General features: G+C 36.2%; 1 protein-coding gene across 2 annotated transcripts in view; it reads right to left on the bottom strand.

Moving 5' to 3' along the window:
* Positions 1-14,913: 14,913 nt before the first annotated feature.
* The window catches only part of MMUT (methylmalonyl-CoA mutase), a 31,407-nt gene continuing 26,036 nt past the window's right edge, over positions 14,914-20,284 (bottom strand). For both annotated transcript variants that reach the window (XM_059400286.1, XM_059400287.1), the window contains exons 12-13: positions 17,515-17,682; positions 14,914-15,181 (exon numbers count right to left, since the gene is read on the bottom strand). In XM_059400286.1, coding sequence (XP_059256269.1) covers positions 15,053-15,181; positions 17,515-17,682 — 297 coding nt within the window. In that variant the 3' untranslated portion in view covers positions 14,914-15,052. The remainder of the gene's footprint in view (positions 15,182-17,514; positions 17,683-20,284) is intronic.

Raw genomic sequence — 20,284 nt, 5'->3', positions numbered from 1 at the left:
AGTGGGGACAAAAGAGGACCTCTGACTTTCCTGAGATAGCTTGTTACCATCCTCACCCAGCAGCAAGCAATAGCTTTAGGAAGAAAAATAGAAAGAGAGGCTCTTCAGCACTTGAAGTATATTTATTCCACCAAAAAGCACGTCCAGGCTACGGTTGGCTTCTGTAATGAAGGGAGTAAACCTCTCCCTGTGCTACACCTGTTAGCCCGAAGGCACTGAAGAGGCTGCACGTCAAAGTGATAATGCAAAACAGTTTACATTCTCAATCCAAAATCCTGCCCCTTTCCCGGCATTTTATCCTGTATGCTCATAAATATAAATATTAATTTATAACACAAAATAATAACTTCCAACATGTGGATTGTGGATGTTTAGAGAGAATGTTATAATGAACATTTGTCTCTTTTTTTTGGATGGCTAGTATGGAAAAAGCTTTTCCTATTTGAGGGGAATCTCAAAGTAGAGGTGGAGTTCTAGCTCTTACTCCCTGAAAAGACAAACAAACAACAACAACAAACCCTTGTCTTTCCCAGCACTCCAGCAGCTGTGGCCTGAGTGTCAGGCAGAGCATCAGCCAACAGACATTCCAAATGAGAACTTGAGCCTCTGAACCTTGAAAGAGTAATACAAAATATTTCAGAGAAAATTGGGACCTCAATAAAATCCTAGCCAATAGAATACACAATATACAAAAGGAATTGTAACCCATAACCAAATAGTTTTGACACATGAAAATCAATGTAGTACACCAGAATGAACAAAGGACAAAAACCACATGATCATCTTAACAGTCAGAGGAAGAAAATACAAAACAAGAGAAACAAAAACAAACTAAACATTTCACAAAATCCAGTACCTTTTTGTTATTTAAAACAAACAAACAAAAACAAGAAATCAGGAACAGCAGGAAACTTCCTCAAGCTGCCAAATGTCATCTATGGAAAAACTAAGCTATTATCATACTTAATGATGAAAGACTTAACACTTCTCCCCTGAGAACAGGAACAAGATGAATATGTCTTGCCATTTTATTTAACATTGTATTGGGGGTTCTAGCCAGGATAGCTAGGAAAGAAAAAGGCGGCAGGGAAGGAACCAGATTGGAAAGGAACCAATAAAACTACCCCCATTTCCAGATAACATCAGCTTGCATATAGAAACTCCTAAGAAATCAACTAAAAATACAAACGAACTAATTAATGCATCCAGCAATTTTGCAAGGTTCAAACAAGATCAATATACAAAAACCAAGTGAGTTTCTATATACTAGCAATAAACAATCTGAAAATTAAATTAAGGAAACAATTCATTTAAGGCAGCATCATAAAAATAAAATACTTCAGAGCACATTTGACAGAAATACAAAACATACACTCTAAAAACTACAGAAACATTGTTAAAAGCAATTACAGAAAGAATTTGTGTTTACTCAGAGCAGCTGAGATGAAGTTGAGAGTCAGGTAAGCACTGAGGGCCCAAGGCTGGTGACAATAGGGACTGATGTCCTGGAGACCAATGTCTTTTGGCAATGGAGGGAGAGATTGCTCCTATTTGCAGAATAAAATGTTGGTTGTGACATGGCTCTAAATTTAGGCGCATTTTCTGAGTCTATTTCATCAGCCCTCCCCTAAATTCAGAGATTTATGTACTGTCCTCTCAATAAATTCTATTTAACTAGAGCTGGTTTCTATTTTTTTTTGTGACCAGAACCCTGACCAGTGTATTATTGCTGCTTGGTTTTAGTCCCGTCCTAATGATTTTGCTTAGGAAAGGAAAAGTCCTTGTAATTCTTAGAATATATTTTTTACCACTTTCTAACTGCTATTGCTTTCCCAAGGTTTAGCTCATTTCTATAATAAGCTTATAATATTATAACTTGATGATAATAACCATATAAGCTATATATATTATTAACCCTGTCTTTACATGTGAGAAAACTAGGTAAAATAGGCTATACAGTTGTCTGAGAGAAGGTAGAGTACAGATGGAAATCCAAATCTGTTAAGCATAGATCCCAGGCAGTTTCTACTAAAAGAGGTTTCTTCCTGGATCTTGTGTCCTCTAAACGAGCTAATATATTAGCTTGCCTCTCCCTAAGGAGGACACCACGGAGGTCAGGCAGACCCTACACTAAACAATAGAAAAGCTCAATGACAGAGTAGTTACATGAATCACTTATATTCTATAAATAGAATAGGGAACAGTCATTAACAGTTACGTTTTCCAAAAGTATTTAATGGCAAGACAAAGTAAGGTGATATTAATTGGAAATTTTAGAATAAGCACTGTCAGAAACAAATCTAATTGTTTTGTGTACAAACAGGTACGTGCTCTGTGTTTGTCTTATATGTGTGCATATATGTTTGCCAGGAGACATACATAAATACTCTGTAAAGGACTAGTCATTAATATCAGAAAGATGAGAAAGGAAGAGTATAAATTTTGAGGAGAAATAGAAGTAGCAGGAAATAGTTGATTATAAAGAAAACAAGTATAACTAGTCTTGGACTATGAAGGAAAATACTAGGCCTACAGCAATCCTAGCTGTACCTACAAAAAAATTATCTCATGCTCAGATCCATGAGAGAAAACTACACATATTCTTCCTGCTTCAAAGATACCTGCCACTTCCCCATTGCTTGGGGCTGTCCCAGGCTGAGTCCTCCCATGGCTTCCTGAATGCTGACCTCTCCTGGCTACTTATGTTACTGCAACCTTGGCACACAACATCAAGGCAATAGTCAACCTGTTCTCTTCACTGTCACAGATGAGCTGTTAAGACCAAAGGTGCCTGAGATGCTACCCCTAAAATCCCTCTGATGTCACTATTTCCATATCCAAATCCAAGTTTTCAACGGTAGGAGTTCTCTCAAGTTCTCCCAAGAATTCTTTCACCGTCCAGCCCTTGGCACTGAAGATTGCCCTGTTGTGGACACTTTTAGACTAAAGTCACTGAGTCTTTTCTCACTGTCATCTATGTTCCCTGGTTTCACACCTTTCTGCTTATACCTGTGTCCTCCGTCCGCCTAGATGAACAATAACACTCAATTCAATAATTGTAAGTCTCCATGTTAGACAATAAAACAACTGAATTTGGCAGCCATACCAATTATGAGAGAAGGAAGCCTGGGCTCTTGGGGCACTGAAATTGCCTCAATCACTTCAGGGAACTTTCAGCAGAAGGGGCTCTGTCCTAATATCTGAAAAGAGGCTCCCGAGGTCTCCAGCTGTAGTTAAAAACAGAACCTTTGCTTTGGTCAGTTCTTATGGACCATCACTCCAGTACTAAGCAATTTCACGGGTCATAAAACAGTTGTGGCCACTAATGACCAGCCAGCTCTTTTGCCAGACAAGTAAAATCACTTGATAAGGGCATTTGTCAGTCATTCAAGCAATATTTCCTCTTCATGCTGAGAGTAAATCGCTGGCTAGGATAGAATTAGGCAGCAAAGCTTTAACAATGAAGGTTATCCAACTGGTAAAATGCATCTGATGCCATTTGTATTATGGTTGTAGCCTGATAAACAATTTTAGATGGATTATTTTAGGTGATACAGAATTGGATTTTTCTTGGATTTTTTTCTTGGATTTTTCTAAGGGAAGTTTCCTTAGAAAGCATATACACAATTTTGAGTGTTCTGGGCTTGTTTATGGTCAGTCCTTAGAACAGCTTATTTCACAAAAATATGCAATGGAGATAAACATAGTTATAATCAAACAGGGAGGATTGAAGAACCTAAACTTGGTCTTAACAGTGTGAAGGATACAACAGAAGTGCATATTGGAATGCATGGGAAGTAAGGAAGAGAATATGCAGTTTTAAAACTGGTTTAACTGATAAGAATAAAAATTATTCTACTCCATAGCAGAAGTCCTAGAGGTAAGGCAGTGTAGGATGTAAGCTCTGTGTAGTTGCTCAACAATAGAACCAGACACCCATATTCCTGGCTACTTTCCACTCTGCCACCTTTAGATTACTGCCTCTCATTTCTGGCTATTCTCCTTGCCATAGCAAGATAGCCTTCAAAGCTCCCAGCAACCACAGCAAGGCAAAGCAGAAAATGGGGTTTTCTTTTCTCTTTCTTTCTTTCCTTTTTTTTTTTTTTTTTAAATCAGGGAGTTAAACATTTCCCAGAAATCACAGAGCTGATTTCCATTCAGATCTCATTGGCTGAAATTTTGTCTACTGCCCAAGTCTTAGCTGCCAGAGGTGTAGCAGACAGAGTATGTAAACATTTGCAACTTCTACAGCAGGATGAGGATTCTGCTGGCAGGGAAACACAAAGGAGCTTGCCGGGTGTAGAAAGCTGCTGGATGAGCAGTCAACACAATCCACCATACAGCCATACAAAATAATTTTACTCTCAAAGAGCTTCCAATTGACTGCTACTAATAACATCATTTTGTATGCTGATTGACCATTCACAAAGCACTTTCAAATAAATTAACTCACTTATCCTCACATTACCTAGCAAAGTAAATTAAATTACTCTTTCCATATTTTTAATGAAGAAAGTGAATCTCAGTTTAGAAAAAAGACTACTCATATAACACAAATTAAGCGTCCTTCAACTTTGTAAATGTAGTAGTATACAAACTTAGAAATCATGGACATCAATTAGAACAGCACTGGAGACGTTAAAACTAGAGACCGAGCCGGGGAAAACCAGGTGCTACATAGTCATATCACTACCAAAGGTTAGTTCATGGTCTGGGAGAAGAGGAAATTAGCAAACAAGGAAAATTAGTACCCAATAAATGGGTAAGTTCTAATACTTGGACCACAAATGCAAGATGAGCCAAGAAGTCTAATTCCACAGTATTTACTGGGCATCTACTCTCTGTGCAAATTTTATTAGACTATGGAGAAAATCAGTGTGAATTAGACTTAATCCCTATACTGTAAGAGCAGAATCTGCTACAATATCAATTAGTAAATGCTCCAAGAGCATAAGAAACTCAATATTCCAGCTCATTATTCTATGAGTACATGGGGAAAGATGGAAGAATGCAGGCATGTTTTAGAGAGGAAGCAGCATCTTTGTGTAATATTGAAGAAATAGTACAGATCAGGAGAACATGTATTATAGGTAGAGGCAACACTCACTAGCATGGAAATGACAATAGGAACTAGAGCATGTGGAAGAATAGAAAAAAGGAGCCTAAGAGAACAGTTGACTGAACAGGTAGGAACTGATGAGTGAGAGATGTCCAGGAATGGCATCTTGCGTGTTCCACCATAAACATTAATTAATGTTCTTGAAATTAAGTGACCCAGACATAGAGTCAAGCCCTCTGGCTGAGGGAAGCAATTCTATGGAACAAAATATACAAAAGAGCCAAAATATACAAAACAGCAAAACAAGAGTGGGGCATTTAACTATACCTGACAGTGAAGTCCCTGGGAGCTGATGCTGAGGTGTTGGACTCTGCTGGACTACAGTGAATTCTGCCCTACACAATTCTGTCAATCCACTTAGATACTGAGTCCCTCCACACTTGCATTTACTCTCTGAATAATATCGCTGACTTTAGAATTTGGGTCTCCTTATGAAATAAAATCTCTAGCACAAGCTCAAAATATCATGACTAAATTGTCTTGATGTTTTGGAGAAATTCTGGATCAGACGTCAGGAATGTCAAACTCCCTTGTTTTTGCCAGTCTTGTTGTTTTACTGATTCTTTCCATAAGGCAGAGAATAAAATTTGCAGAAATTCAAAAGGCAAATATCAGACCAAAATGTGTTTCCAAAACAATTCCTATTTGTTTCTAACTCAAGGTAGTATTAAAGAATAATCATATTTGGCTTGCACTGGTTTTCTGGTTTTTCAGGACTCTGTAAGTGAAGAGTCTTTTACTTCCAAGGTCTGGGCAGTAAAGACCTTACCCATCTCAGGAGAGATGGACACAGATAAAGCCATCTGAAAGGAAGCTCCAAGAAGATGCCCTGGCCATGGCTCACCTGAGGCAAGACCATCTTACCCCCTCTCCTATGACCAAGATGAACGACCATGCTGGCATACCATTACAGCTTTTCCTTTCAAATTTAAAGTACTAAGAGGAGGCTTCTATTACTTAGTAGAAGAATGATTAGTAATGCTGAAAACCATTAAACCAACAATTCCAATCCTGGAACTTAATTTCAAATTAAATGTACAGTGGCCAGCAGGAGAAGAAGTGCCATTTGTTCCACCTCTGCTCCAGTTCCTCCTCCCGCTGTCCTCCACATCTCCTCCTTCTGATTGAGGGCTTCATCTCTACAGGATATCACAGCCTTTTATCCAGTTGTCTTCTCCTTCCATGCGAGATGTTCATTGCTAATGAGAGTGTATTCTCTTATGACAGAACTATTTTTGGTTACCAGATCATTTGATGTGAACACCAACCAGTCAGCAGAAATACTGGTCACTACGCCATATTCTTAATGCCCAAAGAGTATGAGTTGAGAAAGCCACATTCCGTGCCTCATGTAGGCCCCTTGGAGGACTGAATGACCTAGTCAGAAGAGTCCTTGATGTCCATTTCATTAGGTACATTGTTCTCGATCATCTTTAATTCCTCCTATTTAGATCAAGAGCTTACCATAATCCGGCTCTCACATCCTTAATAACCCTGTAAACCAACACTGTCAGGACTTAGTTTCTATCTAAAAATTTACCTGAAATATATGCATTAAGCCCTAACTCTTCTTTATCTTCCTACCTCCCCCACCCCCTTAAATCTGTGCCACTAGGAAACTCTGGTTGAATTTGCGCTAAGCAGATTGTTATTGAACTCTTGCAACTAGAAACATAGAAAGACACTGGGAAATGGCAGAGAAGTTCATGGAAAGTACAGGAAGATTTCTTGTAAGCTAATGTAAAGTAAAACTGTGAGTTCCCCTTATTCTCAGTATTCTTAATAAAATTAATTTGACCTGCTGTTACAAAGGAACTTCTAGTTTTAAACATTTGGAATGTGCTTAGTTAAATAAAGTCTCAGTAATTTCTTTCTTCCCATTTAAAATTCTTATGAGATACATCCCATTTAATGGAACTCTCATAAGAGAGGTCAAAAGCAAAAATATTAAAAAAAAAAAAAAAACCACACACAAGTGAACAAAAAGGTATGCACTGACATTGTCCTTTGGGTGAGGTCATAGAGAGGACATGATTGCCAATTGACTTGAGAGCTAGACCTGAACAATCTGAGGCTACTCCCCCCTCCCCAGTTCTCAGAGTGGATGTTTGCCTGCCTTTCCCACAGCTGGAGCCATTTCAAAGACATAGCCTTGAGATTAAGATGTTGTTGAAGCCATCTGGACTAAATTTGTGACTGAACCGAGTTCAGACCTCTATATAAACTTTTTAAGACTCCGGCAGGCAGGTGTGGAGATCAACTCATCTTGCAGTCACCCAAAACAAGCCTCATAAGGAAGTTCCTTTCCTTGTTAAAACTACCACCTACCAATCAGAGGTGGTCTGCCTCTTCTTCAGTCTCTCCCTGCCCTCCAAATAAAGAGGCCAATTTCATATTTCATCCGGGAAGCTCCTGAGATTGCAAATCAACACTATCTGACCTTCGTGTAAATAAAGCAAGTTCAGATTTGTGCTCATATGAACTATGCCATGCACATGGCATTTCAAAATATGTTTCAGGGACCAGTCCTCCATGTGTCATTTAGTGTCTCATGCAACAATGACAGTTTATTGCATATAAAGATGAAAATTGTTGCTGCAATGTGCACAGTTGATGGAGAATAGAAGCAGCCTCCTCAGTAGCTAATAAAAGACCATCTGGAGGTAGCCTTCAACACTGATGTTACATTTCATTTTTTTAATGCACTAGAGATTGCATGGAAAATTAGGTTTTGTGAAAGCTAGCAAAGTGGCATGTCTGTTGCCTTTCCTTGGGACTTTGTCATTTATATTTATGATATTGTTTCTAAACTGACAAGGTGACTCAAATCAAATCCATTAACAGAACTTTCTTTGGATGTGCTGCTATAGATCTCTGTATATCACAAATCCACACCTTGGAAACAGACTAAATATCATACCTTGTGTACTGGTGTCCTCTAATGATCTGTAGTAGTTAAGGTAAAATACAAAATCTGATTTTTTTCCTTCTAATCCTGAGTGAAAAATTTGTCCATTGCCTTATTGGATAACCCATACATTTGTTTTCTCTCGAAGGAAAATAAAATTAATAATCTTCAGTGTTTACTCTGTCTGAGACACACATTCATATAAAAAACACTCAAGAAGAGTATTAAGGTATTAAGAAAACTGAGGCTCATTAGGATAAGTAGATAGGATATCTTGGCCAGAATCCTGCAGGTGGAAGAGGCTGAACTGGAACCTAGGTCAGTCTATTGCCCAAGTTCGTGATTGTTCCACATCTCCATACAACTCACTGAGCTTAGGCTGAGCTACTATACCCTGCGAACACAACCATCAAAGCCTACAGAGGAAGCCTGATCGATGGAACAAAAAGAAAAAAGGAAAATGTATATTCATATTGAAATCAGAATCTTAGAATGCATTATACCCATCAATGCTCACAATTAGGTTATTCCCGCAACACCTGCACATCTTCACTACTGTCTAGTGGATCTTCAACAGGCCCAAGACGTGAACATGTTCTCTTTTAGCCCTGTGTGCGCACACATATGCACACACAAATATACACACATGCACCTGTTAAAAATACTCAAATTATTTAATGAAAATAAAGAACTTGACAGAGGAAATGTATCCATATAGAGAAAGGATACCTTCAGCATTCTTTAGCACACATCTTCTTTCTACTCTTGGTTCCGTATGGAGTGCAGAGTTCCTGTTGATGTCTCTTCAGAAAGTGTTCTATCATACACGTGTTGGACTCTCCTGGTTCTTCTAGTACAAGCATGCAGGAAAGTGTATTTTGGGGCAACATCTTTGGAATCATAGTAGTTATGGATAGCAACTTTGAACACAGTCAGAAGTTTTGAATGTGTAAAATGCCATCTTTTATCAAATAAATCATGGTAATCCGAATTAGCCACAACCTCGGGGAAAATACCTCACTGAAAAATTGTTACGCAAGTGAGGAGTGATTCATACTCACAAATTCGTAAAGTACACTTTAAAGAACTCTTAGCTGAGTTCTTAGCAAATGTAAGTCTAAAATTATCTCAAATGTCTTCTATAATAAGCATTTTGGAGGGCAAAAATGATACTTGGAATCCCAAGACCAAAAAGAAAAAAAAAAAAGCCTTTCTATTCCAGGTTCTTTGCCTCATAATGAAAATAAATATTGTAGTCAAAAAGCCTGGGATTTTTTAGGGGTGGGGTGGGGTGGGAAGAGCTGTCTTTCTGTTTGGGCAAGCCAAAATAAGAAGTGATTAACTCCTCTCACCTAAAAAGGCACGGAACACAGCTTGTCTTCACTTTTTGGCCTGTTGCAGACACCATCTCTCTGAAGCATTATATTTAAATGATGCTGCCAACATACTTATATATAACATCACATATCTGAAAGTTTTGCTTTCTCCCACAAGCTATGGAATGATTCGCTGGTGATGCCAGATTCCTTTGTGACACATATTTACTACAATGATCCTGGATGAATTGAATTCATTTAATCCATGAATGAATTGAAACTAAGGGGTCTATTGTGACCTAAACTGCATTTTTAGTGAGAAATCATTAAGGATTCCAAAACAAGAAATATCTCCCTAATCCCCACTGCCTTGGCCAATCCTAGGCAAAAAGGGAAATGCAAAATGTCTCCTGGCCTCCTACCTCATTGGCATTTGAAAAAGGTATTATCTATCACAATGGCCTTAGTTATAGAAAAGGATGTGAGAAAAAAAAAATATAGCTCAGATAAGAAGAAAAAAAAGAAATATATAATTGTGTGGCTGCTTCAATAATATACAAATTCATCTTCTACTAAATCAGTGAGCTACCTCGAGGAAATCAATTTTTTAGAAAGATTTCACGGTAAGATGTTAATATATGATAAAATCCATATCCTATTTTCAACCTTATCATGAATTACATGCTTTAAGCACATTGTCCTAATTTCCCTGAATAAGATCTGTTTCCACCCACCTCTTTTACATACTCACACTTCTGCCCACTTAACCTCTCTTATTATTTTAGGCTCCTGGTGTTATCTCCTCTTTGAAGCTTTCATTTCTCCCACAGGAGAACATTGGCGACTCCTTTTGTGTTGTCACAGCACTATGTGGAGACCTCCTTTACAACACATAGTCACAGTCTCCTTAGGAGCTCATCTGCTGCAAACTGGCTAACAGCCCCTTCAGAATAAGAAGCATGTAAAATGCATATATTAGTTTTATTTCCAAGGGCTAGACGTGAGGCTAGCATAAAATGTAACAATAATAATTACTATAGAAAGCATTTATTGGTCTTTGTCTGCTGCAGAGTTCAAAGCAGGTTTCATGCATTATCTCATTAAATCCTTAAGACAAACATTTGATGTGGGCTCTATCATCATCCCTTTTCGGAGACAGAAAATCGCAGCAGAATCTTGTCCTTGTAGGACTGGCAACCTGAAACTACACAGTAAATGGCTCCCCCTGGAGTTCGGTAGTGCGCCCAAGCTACGCACAAATAGCAATGGTCTCTCAGTGTTTTTAGAATCAAATTTAAATGTTTAATTTAATATTAGGCTTTTACCAGATGAACCTGTAATTAAAAAATATATATATCTTTAGAGGCCTTGGATGCCTTAAACGGAAGAACATGGTAGAGGCAAAGAGGATCATCTGTCTAGTGTCCTTTTAAACTTACTGTCTAGATAACCATTTATTCTGACAGAAAATTGTCACTAAATTGCTCGGATGACCATATGGTCTAATAAAATGACAAAACTAAAGGAGACAAAAAGATAGACTCTTTGAAGCCAAGTAAAAACAGTCCAGAAAGCCTGAGAATGTCATCAGTGTTACTCTATTCTTCTTCTTCTTCTTCTTTTTTTTTTTTTTTTAAAGATTTTATTTATTTACTTGACAGACAGAGAGATCACAAGTAGGCAGAGAGGCAGGCAGAGAGAGGAGGAAACAGGCTCCCTGCTGAGCCTGATTTGGGGGTTAATCCCTGGACCCTGGGACCATGACCTGAGCTGAAGGCAGAGGCTTAAACCCACTGAGCCCCACTCTGTTCTTTTACATCAACCTCTACCCCAAGCAAGCTCTATTCATTCACAGAAAGAATTAAACAGCAAAACTGTCTTTTTGCTATAGACGTATGTAATGCTTACTGTCCCTATGCAGCGTTGCTAAAACACAAGGAAATCTCATATGTTTAGAATCTAACAAATGGTAACCACCCAATAAAAGTACAAAATTACATAAATTCATAACATTTATCTTATATTTTCTCCATGACCTCAGAACCAAAAGGATATTAAAAGAATAACCCTGAAAGAAGTTATTGAATTCTGCATGGCTCTTTTTTAAGGGGATTTAGGGAAATTTGTGTTTTGTGTTGTGTGTAAAATACTCTTAATATCATGCCCTGATCTCATGTTAAGTGGTAAGAGGAGTTCAGTATAACAAGAGGTTTGAATGCAGAGGGAGGAAATAGGCCATGAAGAATTAGTAATTTAAAATGAGTTAATGTGAATTAACAGACAAATTTACTAAATAGAATAATAATCTCATATCCAAAGTCACATTCTAGCTTCACTGCTAATGAATGAATCATCTTAGCACAAATGCAGTACAGTTCATGGACAATTATCAGCATGTAGTTGTACTGATTACAAATCACAATCACAAAGGATGACATTAGGTACATCTGGGCAGACTATTAAAGAGATGTGCTTTTCTGAACAGTGTTTATGAAACCTATGGGTCTCTAAGATGGGCATCTTTTTAAATGTTTTTTCAAGAAAATAGAATAATCCTGAACTTAGGGAGACACCTACAGGTACAGCAGAAAAAAATAAAAGGAAGATCAGGGAAACAAAACAATAGTATTATGTTTATTCAGGAAAACCAAAATGATTTTTCTCTGAAAACTTTTTTGAATGCTGAGAACTTTTCATCATGTTAGTCACAAATTTTGTCTAATGACCTAAAGGATGGTTCATAATTCTTTGGAATTGGAGTCAGGATTTGCCTATGGGTAGAAATAACATTAGCTGTTACCATCATCAGCATCATTTTTACTATGTCTTCCAGAGAGTAATAAGCATATTTACATATTCATCACTTTGATGTTTTTTTCCCCTCATTTAAAATAAACATATCTGTAAAAAAATATCTTCTACATTAGCAGTGCCTTAACATAAATAGTTTTATTAGATCCTTTTCTTTTTTTTTTTTTTGTAAAGGAAAAGTTTTTGAATAGTATGATGTGGATAGGAATTTAAAGATGCTAGTGGAGGGTGGCGGGGACCCATGGCATAACCTTGTCTGTGGGTAGATAACCTAGAGCTATTTAACTACCTCCTCAGCTCTCGCCTCCATTGTATGAATCCTCACTCCCTGAAGTGGAAATCAGAGGAAGAAATCATCCCTCTTTCTTTTGTTGCTTTAACTCTTGTTCAGAAAGAATGTCTCTTCAAAGCTCTCCTTAACTTCCTATACTATGATCATATTAATATAACACTGACATTTTCATTAAGTTGCAGGGAAAGGATTTTGATGTCTTCATAGTACCCTACAGACATCATACTAGTGTGCTTCCAAAGCCAGAAAAACTAGTGCTGACAGAAGGATCACTGGAAAACAAATCCCATGATTTTCCTTTCCTCATTTTGAGATTATGCCGGTATAACCAGTCTCAAAATCATTGCACATCAAAAACAGCCCACAAAAGAATAACCAAAATAGGTGAAGAGATATAGCAGATTCTACACAGTGAATACCCAAGGATCAGGAGTGAGTTTTTTTTTTTTTTTTTTAAGATAAAAGACAGATTCTGACAATTCAATCTACCCAAAATAAGATCTTACCTCTCCATGTTTGTCATTTTTGAGCAGTACCTGAGCAGATAAGCTTAGATACTGAGAATATCTCTAATACATTATTCTAATGGTCTTCTCTCAGACTCTTGCCCCATTAAAAGGCATCTTCCACACAGCTGTTGTACTAAACACAAATCTTTTCAGATTATTTCCATAGTGAAAACCCTTTATGATTCTGTCTTTATCTTTAGGATGAAGTCCAAATTCCTTAACTTGCCTCTAAACATAATCTGGCTCCTGCCTGCCTTCCCAGTTTCCTGCCTTAACACTCATTCTTTTTCAATAATAGTAATACAATAACAACATTATTAACATTTATAAAATAAATGCTACATGTCAAGACTGTCTAATGTGGTGAAAATCATGTAACATAAAATTTACCTTACTTACCATTTTTAAGTGTGCAGTTCTGCAGCTCAAAGTTCATTCATACTGCTGTACAACTATTACTACCATCCATCTCCAGAACTTTTCATCCTCCCCAACTGAAATTCTATAACCATTCAGTTCCTTAATTTCCCATTCCCTCTCCTCAGACCATGGCAACCACCATTCTACTTTTCTGTCTCTATGAATTTGACTATGCTAGGAATCTCATATAAATGAAATATTTTGTGACTGGCTGATTTCACTTAGCATATTGTCTTCAAGTTTTACCTATGTTGTTGCATGTATCAGAATTTCCTTCTTTTTAAAGGCTGATTAATATTCTAAGTATATACCACATTTCACCTATCCATTCATCTATCAAAGGAAACTTGGGTTGCTTCTATCTCTTGGCTATTGTGAATAAAGCTGCTATGAACATGGGTGCACAAATATCTATGTGAGATCCCACTTTCAGCTCTTTTGGATATATACCTAGGCGTGGAATTATTGGGCCATTTGGTAACTATTCAGTTTTTTTGAGGAATCGTATCATTTTCCCCAATGGTAGCAGCATTGTACATTCCTCCCAGCAACATACAAGGGCTCTATGATAATTTTAAGTAATAGGTACCTATAATAGGTAGTCCACTTGACTGGCCATGGGATGTCTTGATTACATATTATTTTGGTGTGTGTATGTTCTGGTGTTTCTGGATGAGATTAGCATTTGAATCAGTGGATTTAGTAAATTGCCCGCTCCAGTGATGTGAGCATCACCCTATCTGTTGAGGGTCTCAGGGAAGTGAAAGGCAGAGGAGAGAGGAATCCACCCCTCCTATTTCCTGCCTCACTCATTGATCTGGGACATGTCATATCATCTTTTATAGGCCTTAGGGTATGATTTACACTACAGGCTTTCTTGATTCTCAGACCTTCAGAGTTGGATTGAGTTATACCACTAGCTTTTCCAGACATCATAGCCCTTCTACACTCCCAGCTTACACCATTATTCTGGAGAAAGCTATATTAATAACCTACACACTTTCATTTTAGGGACTATTCATAAACATTCAGTCTCCTGGGTCTTGGGATAAGCCCAGAAATAACAAAGTCATATGTTCATGCCCAGGAAGAAGGTAAAGTCAGATTTAAAGAAATATTCTACCATTTCATCCTTATCTGATTTAATATTCTTATTGAAGTGATTGTAGTAGAATTTGGTTGAAGATTACAACCATAATATATTTCTCTACGTAAATACTCTTCCTTATTTTTTCCAAGATAGGTGTAATTATTTTGTTCTTTTATGGATTTTGTTTTTGGTGTTCAAGTCAATATAATACTAACTTGAAGAATGGAACTAGTTAGATTTTTTTTAGGTAAGGTTTAATTTTTAAAATAGAAAGAAATAGTTTTATAAGAAATACTTCAAATAAATACCATGACTTTTTAAAATCATACCTTTGTCTAGAGTTTCTGATGAAGTATTAAACATGTAGAGCTTTTAAGGGTATATATATATATATTTTTTTTAAATTTTTAAAGTGAAACTGTATATACACAATTAGAACATCACAAAATTTTTATAAATCAGGTATTTTAATGTAAAGCTTTCAAGACAGCACAAATCAAGTGTTGAATTAAACTGAAGACATGGTTTTACTCTCTGATCATCATTGAAAGACTATTTTAGAAAAAAGCTAACACAAAAACAGGATATTACATAGATTGCTGCTTCTTTTCTAAACACTTCTCAATATCATTAAGCACTTGAACGGCAGCCTTTGGAATTCGAGTCCCAGGACCAAATACATTGGAAACTCCAACTTCAAACAGAAATTCATAATCCTGTTGAAAGAATTTGTTTAATTAATAGAAGAGACAATATTTTTAAGTTCAAGGAAATGACACCAGGACAATGAAAGCTGTCCTTTCTTCTTTGTGGCCAATGCCCCCAGCTTTCTCAACTGGTATACCATTTGCATTTGGAGCTGAAAAATTCTTGCTTCCCCAGGACTGCTAATAATAACCCATCTATCACACATTTTCCAAATTACCCCAGTGTGTGACATGTAGTACAAAGCAGTATGACCCACTGACCAAGAACTTCTAAGACCAAAACTATGTAATTTTCTCTTGCCTAAATTTTCACTACTTGTGACTATTTGTGTTAAATTTAGTATCACATTATAGGCTTGAGTTTACTAGGCTATTTATGACCTCTAAGATGTTTTGTCTGCGGTTGGTGAATGGTGATACTTTGAGGGGAGGGGTGTTGTGTTAAATTTTTTTATTTGAATATAGTTGACACAAGGTTACATGGTTTCAGGTTACAACACAGTGATTCAAGTTTATATATTATGCTGTGTGTATGCATAAGTGTTGACTGCAATTATAAAGGATACTCATATTAACACACATGTGTGTCATTACAGAAAATAATCTTTAGTCTTTTTAAACTCATAGGGAAAAAGGTATGGAAGACATCAAGGATGTTTTGAGTAATTCAAATATCCAGAGGGTTAATACAACTTTTGTGAAATATATTTCTTAAAAATGTGAGCTTACTTAAATAACAGGCCTGTGTTTTTTCTCAACTCATATTTCAATTCTGATATTTTGTGAAGCCTAATTATTTTGGCTCTTAAATTTAACATCACATCTAAGAGCTTATATATTACAGACTCTAAAACTGCAATACAGATAAAAGTTTCCAAGACAGACAATAAAGAATAAACACCCTTTATATTCCCATATAGTAAACTATATTTGCAAAAATAATAGGCAAGTATGTTAACAAAAGCAGTTTTGTGTTGACTATAACACCTTAAGTACTGTGTTGTTAGAAAGAATAAATAATATATAGTTTGCTTGCTAGATCTGCATGATTATCAACCTCACAATTTCATATATATATATATATATATATATATATATATATATATATAGTCTAATCTCATAAGTGGTAAATAAGTCACTATTTTATATTCTGACCAGTATGCAGGAAAAAATTATAGATCTTGACATAAGATCACACTTCACTGATAGACTCCTGCTCTCGTGGAGGGGTCTTTGTAGCATCTATCAATTATTTACTTAGAACAATCTCATATACACTTCTATTTTTTCCCATTCTCAATAAAAAAAGAAAACTTGATATAATTAAAAACTGGATTGGAGAGGGTGGTTGGCTTATGGACATTAGGGAGGGTATGTGCTATGGTGAGTGCTGTTAAGTGTGTAAGCCTGACGATTCAAAGACCTGTACCCCTGGGGCAAATATACATTATATGTTAATTAAAAAAAAACTGGATTGGAAGCAAACCAAATTTATATTTTAACTAATTATTTTAACTGACAGGTAAGATAATACGTGGAAGGTATCCTCCCACCCCATTAATAAATTAACTGACATCACTGATTGTTACCTAGCATTTATTTCTCCTTTTCTAAGATGATCCATATTTTTGTTCAAGAATCCAACTGTTCCCCAATCAGGGGAAATTCAAATTATTGAATTTCCAGAACAAGCTGATTCCATTTATTTCTGATTTAGGATATTTTTGGCTCTAAGAAAACTATGCCCCAATAAAATTAGCTTTAATGAAAAAGAGGTTTTACAAGACCATGTAACTGAAACAACTCTGAGTTAAGACACCATCCACGGATGGAAACAAGAACTGAACAAGGTAGTTACTCTGAAACAACAAAAACAAGTGATGCTGACTGGTTATCAAAGAACTCACTTCACTACCATGACAAACAGTGGACACTGTCTGTGTCTAGGGGTCGATAGATGCAACATGTTCACCATTCTTCTCTAGTCTAGCTGTGAGATTTTATTACTTTTATCCTGTTCCTTTTCCATCATTCTTTACTGACTATGAATAAAGTAGATCTCTATCTAGGTTATTAGTTTGCAAGGAGGTAATTCCCTCACAGAAGCTTTGTAAATTGTTAAATCACACAAAGTGAATTACAATATAGCTTGAATAGAAAACAACACTGCCCACTTTTTAAGTAAGATTTACTTAATCAAATCATCAGGAAATAATTGAGATCAACATCTAAACCAAATTTTTTCTTTAGTAAATGTATACAGTAAGTGGGAACTACATATAAACTAACATTACTCAGGATTCCCATCATAGTACTAGAAAAATATAGGAAATGAACAATACCTGTGGTGGTATCACCCCTCCACACATGACAAGAATATCTGGCCGTCCCAGGGAGTTGAGCTCTTTGATGAGCTCAGGAACTAGGGTTTTATGACCAGCAGCAAGTGTGCTCACACCCACAGCGTGCACATCTGCATCCACAGCCTGCTGGGCCACTTCACGGGGAGTCTAAGCAATCAGAAAGTGAAGAAACAAATCATCATATATTCCAAAGAGTATTTTAAAACTGTTATCTACTTAACTGGCATTCCATGGTTTTTCTCATTAAAAATCTTGAAGTGAGTATAACTTCATTATTTCATCATTCTCAAATCATAAATCTCAACTCATCCTTGATAAAAAAGACACCATTACTGTCTTTGCTTCTAGCCCTAGAATTTATCGATTAGATTTAAGTTACACCAAATATAGCTCCCCCCAAAAACCTTTAGGATAAGGAATTATCCTTAGGCAAAATATATTATCTCTTCACATTACAGTTTTTGTAAAATACATCTGTTGTCTTATCAACATTTATTGAGTGGTTGAGCAGTACAAGACAACATATCATAGTATCTATGACGAATTAAAAGACTAAACATAAAATTCAATGTGAAAAGTGAATTTTAGGTTTTAAAATAAAATGGGTGGGAAAGAGCGACGTTAGTAAGACAGTACACTAGGAAGCTCAGGACCTCAGTCTCCCATGAAGACATTGAATTGACAGCAACGTATGAATCAAAATAACATGAGACTCTAGAAACCAGTTAAGGGGCTAGCTACAAAACCCTGGCAAATACATAAATAAGAGAAGGGATGGTACCAAGAAGGCTGTTCTTCATTATTAAATGGATTTAACCAGTATGCTATACAGAATTATAAAGGATATTTTCAAGTATTCAATTATGAATTGAGTTACCCAAGATCATATTCATTTTCTGCAATGAGTGACATTTGCTTTGATAATTGTCATGTATCTAAATAACTTCATATAAAGGAGATCTACAAGCTTCTCATTGTAAATATAATGCAAATTGAGAAATTTGGGGAGGATAAAGTTATCTCAGAAACTGCTGAACAATTATAAGCTCAAAAAAACTATTATCTGAAAATTTCCTAGTTCGGCAATACTTTAGGGCTCATTTCAGTGTGAAAACAAAAGATCCTACGCATCTTGGGAATGAAGCCAAGTTCAAGAAGATCTCTAAGTAAATCACACAGCATACTGCTAAAAAAAAATCAGTCTGTGAAAAATATAACTGATGAAATTAAAACATTTAAGAAAATATGCATATTCTTGGTATTGATGCATTAACAGATTTAATTGACTTATGCCTGACTGGTCATTCATATCATCCTTGTTACCAAAATTCATTAGATTAAAATTCCATTTAAACAATTCAATTCCATGCTTTATGTTTACACACAAAAAATTGTATTTTATGTTATCAAATACTGAGCATTCTAAAACTTCAAATCTAATTTTTCCTAAATCAAGACACAGAACTGAAGGAAAGTACCTTCATCTACAGGTAAGTGTTTTTTTTTTTTTTTAATGACAAAGTATTATGTTAACAAAGTTGGTGATATTAAAAGGTATACTATATTTTTATAGACGGCATGTAAAGGAGAAATGAACTTGCAGTTCATTGAAAAATTCTTTTAAGTGCCAAAGAATGACATCAATTGTTTTTAATTACTTTCATTTTATAAAAAAAATATTTCCTGAAAGCTAATTACTAAATAGCAGGAATGTATTATATTTGGTCATTATTTAAAACAAACAAAGGGGCACCTGAGAGGCCCAGTCAGTTAAATGTTGGACTCTTGATTTCAGCTCAGATCATGATCTCAGGGTCCTGGGATCAAGGCCCGCATCAGGCTCCCCGCTTAGCAGGACACCTGCTTGGCTCTCTCTCCACCTGTCCCTCCCTCCTTTCTCTTTCTCCCCCTCTTGAAAACAAACAAACAAAAATCTAAAGTAAAAGCATAGTAGAATATAAGTAAAAAACTAGAATGGGAAAGTATTCAACTCAAAGGATGAAAGCAATCTAAATATATGTATTTATTTAATCTAAAATATATTTGAGGTTCTTAACAAAACCTAGCTTAAATGTATTTATGAATCTACCTACCAACACAGTTCAAAGATGTTATCTCCAGAAGTTCAGGCTAGTGCTTCATAGTGAAAACTTCTTCTAGACTTTCTATAGTAATATTTAAAAATTCATCATTGAACACTACATCAAAAACTAATGATTTTTTTTTTTTATGTCTGCTAACATAAATAAATAAATAAATAAATAAATAAATAAATAAATAAATTCAAAAAGGGAAAATCTTACAGATTCTACAGAGTATGGGCCTCTTCAGAAAGGCTTACGTCTTTGCTGGTAAAAACGCAATGAATACTCTTCAGGCTTCACCTTAGTCGACCCATCCGCAGTGTGGAGCAACAGTACTTCCTTTTCCCTGAAACTCTCCTTCTTCCTCAGTTTTTAGCTCACTCCACACCCCATTCCCTTTCCCTCCTCTGCTATGTCCTCCCCTTTTCCCTTTTGGTGTTCAAGTTCTCATCTTGTGATATACATTTCTGATGGGAAGTTACACCAGTTTTCATGGTTTTAAGTACCATTTACACATTGTAAGTCTCAAAATCTTATTTATAATGGAGACCTCTCTTCTATGCTCCAGACATGCATATCCAACCTATATGGTCATCTTTATCTGAATGTTCCATAAGCTGGTTCTCTCCTGCCTGCCTCCTTATCTGTAAATAGCCCCTTCTTTA

Source organism: Mustela nigripes, chromosome 5 (genome assembly GCF_022355385.1).
Source record: "Mustela nigripes isolate SB6536 chromosome 5, MUSNIG.SB6536, whole genome shotgun sequence".
Taxonomy (NCBI): Eukaryota; Metazoa; Chordata; class Mammalia; order Carnivora; family Mustelidae; genus Mustela; species Mustela nigripes.
This window is presented reverse-complemented; position numbering and strand designations above follow the sequence as displayed.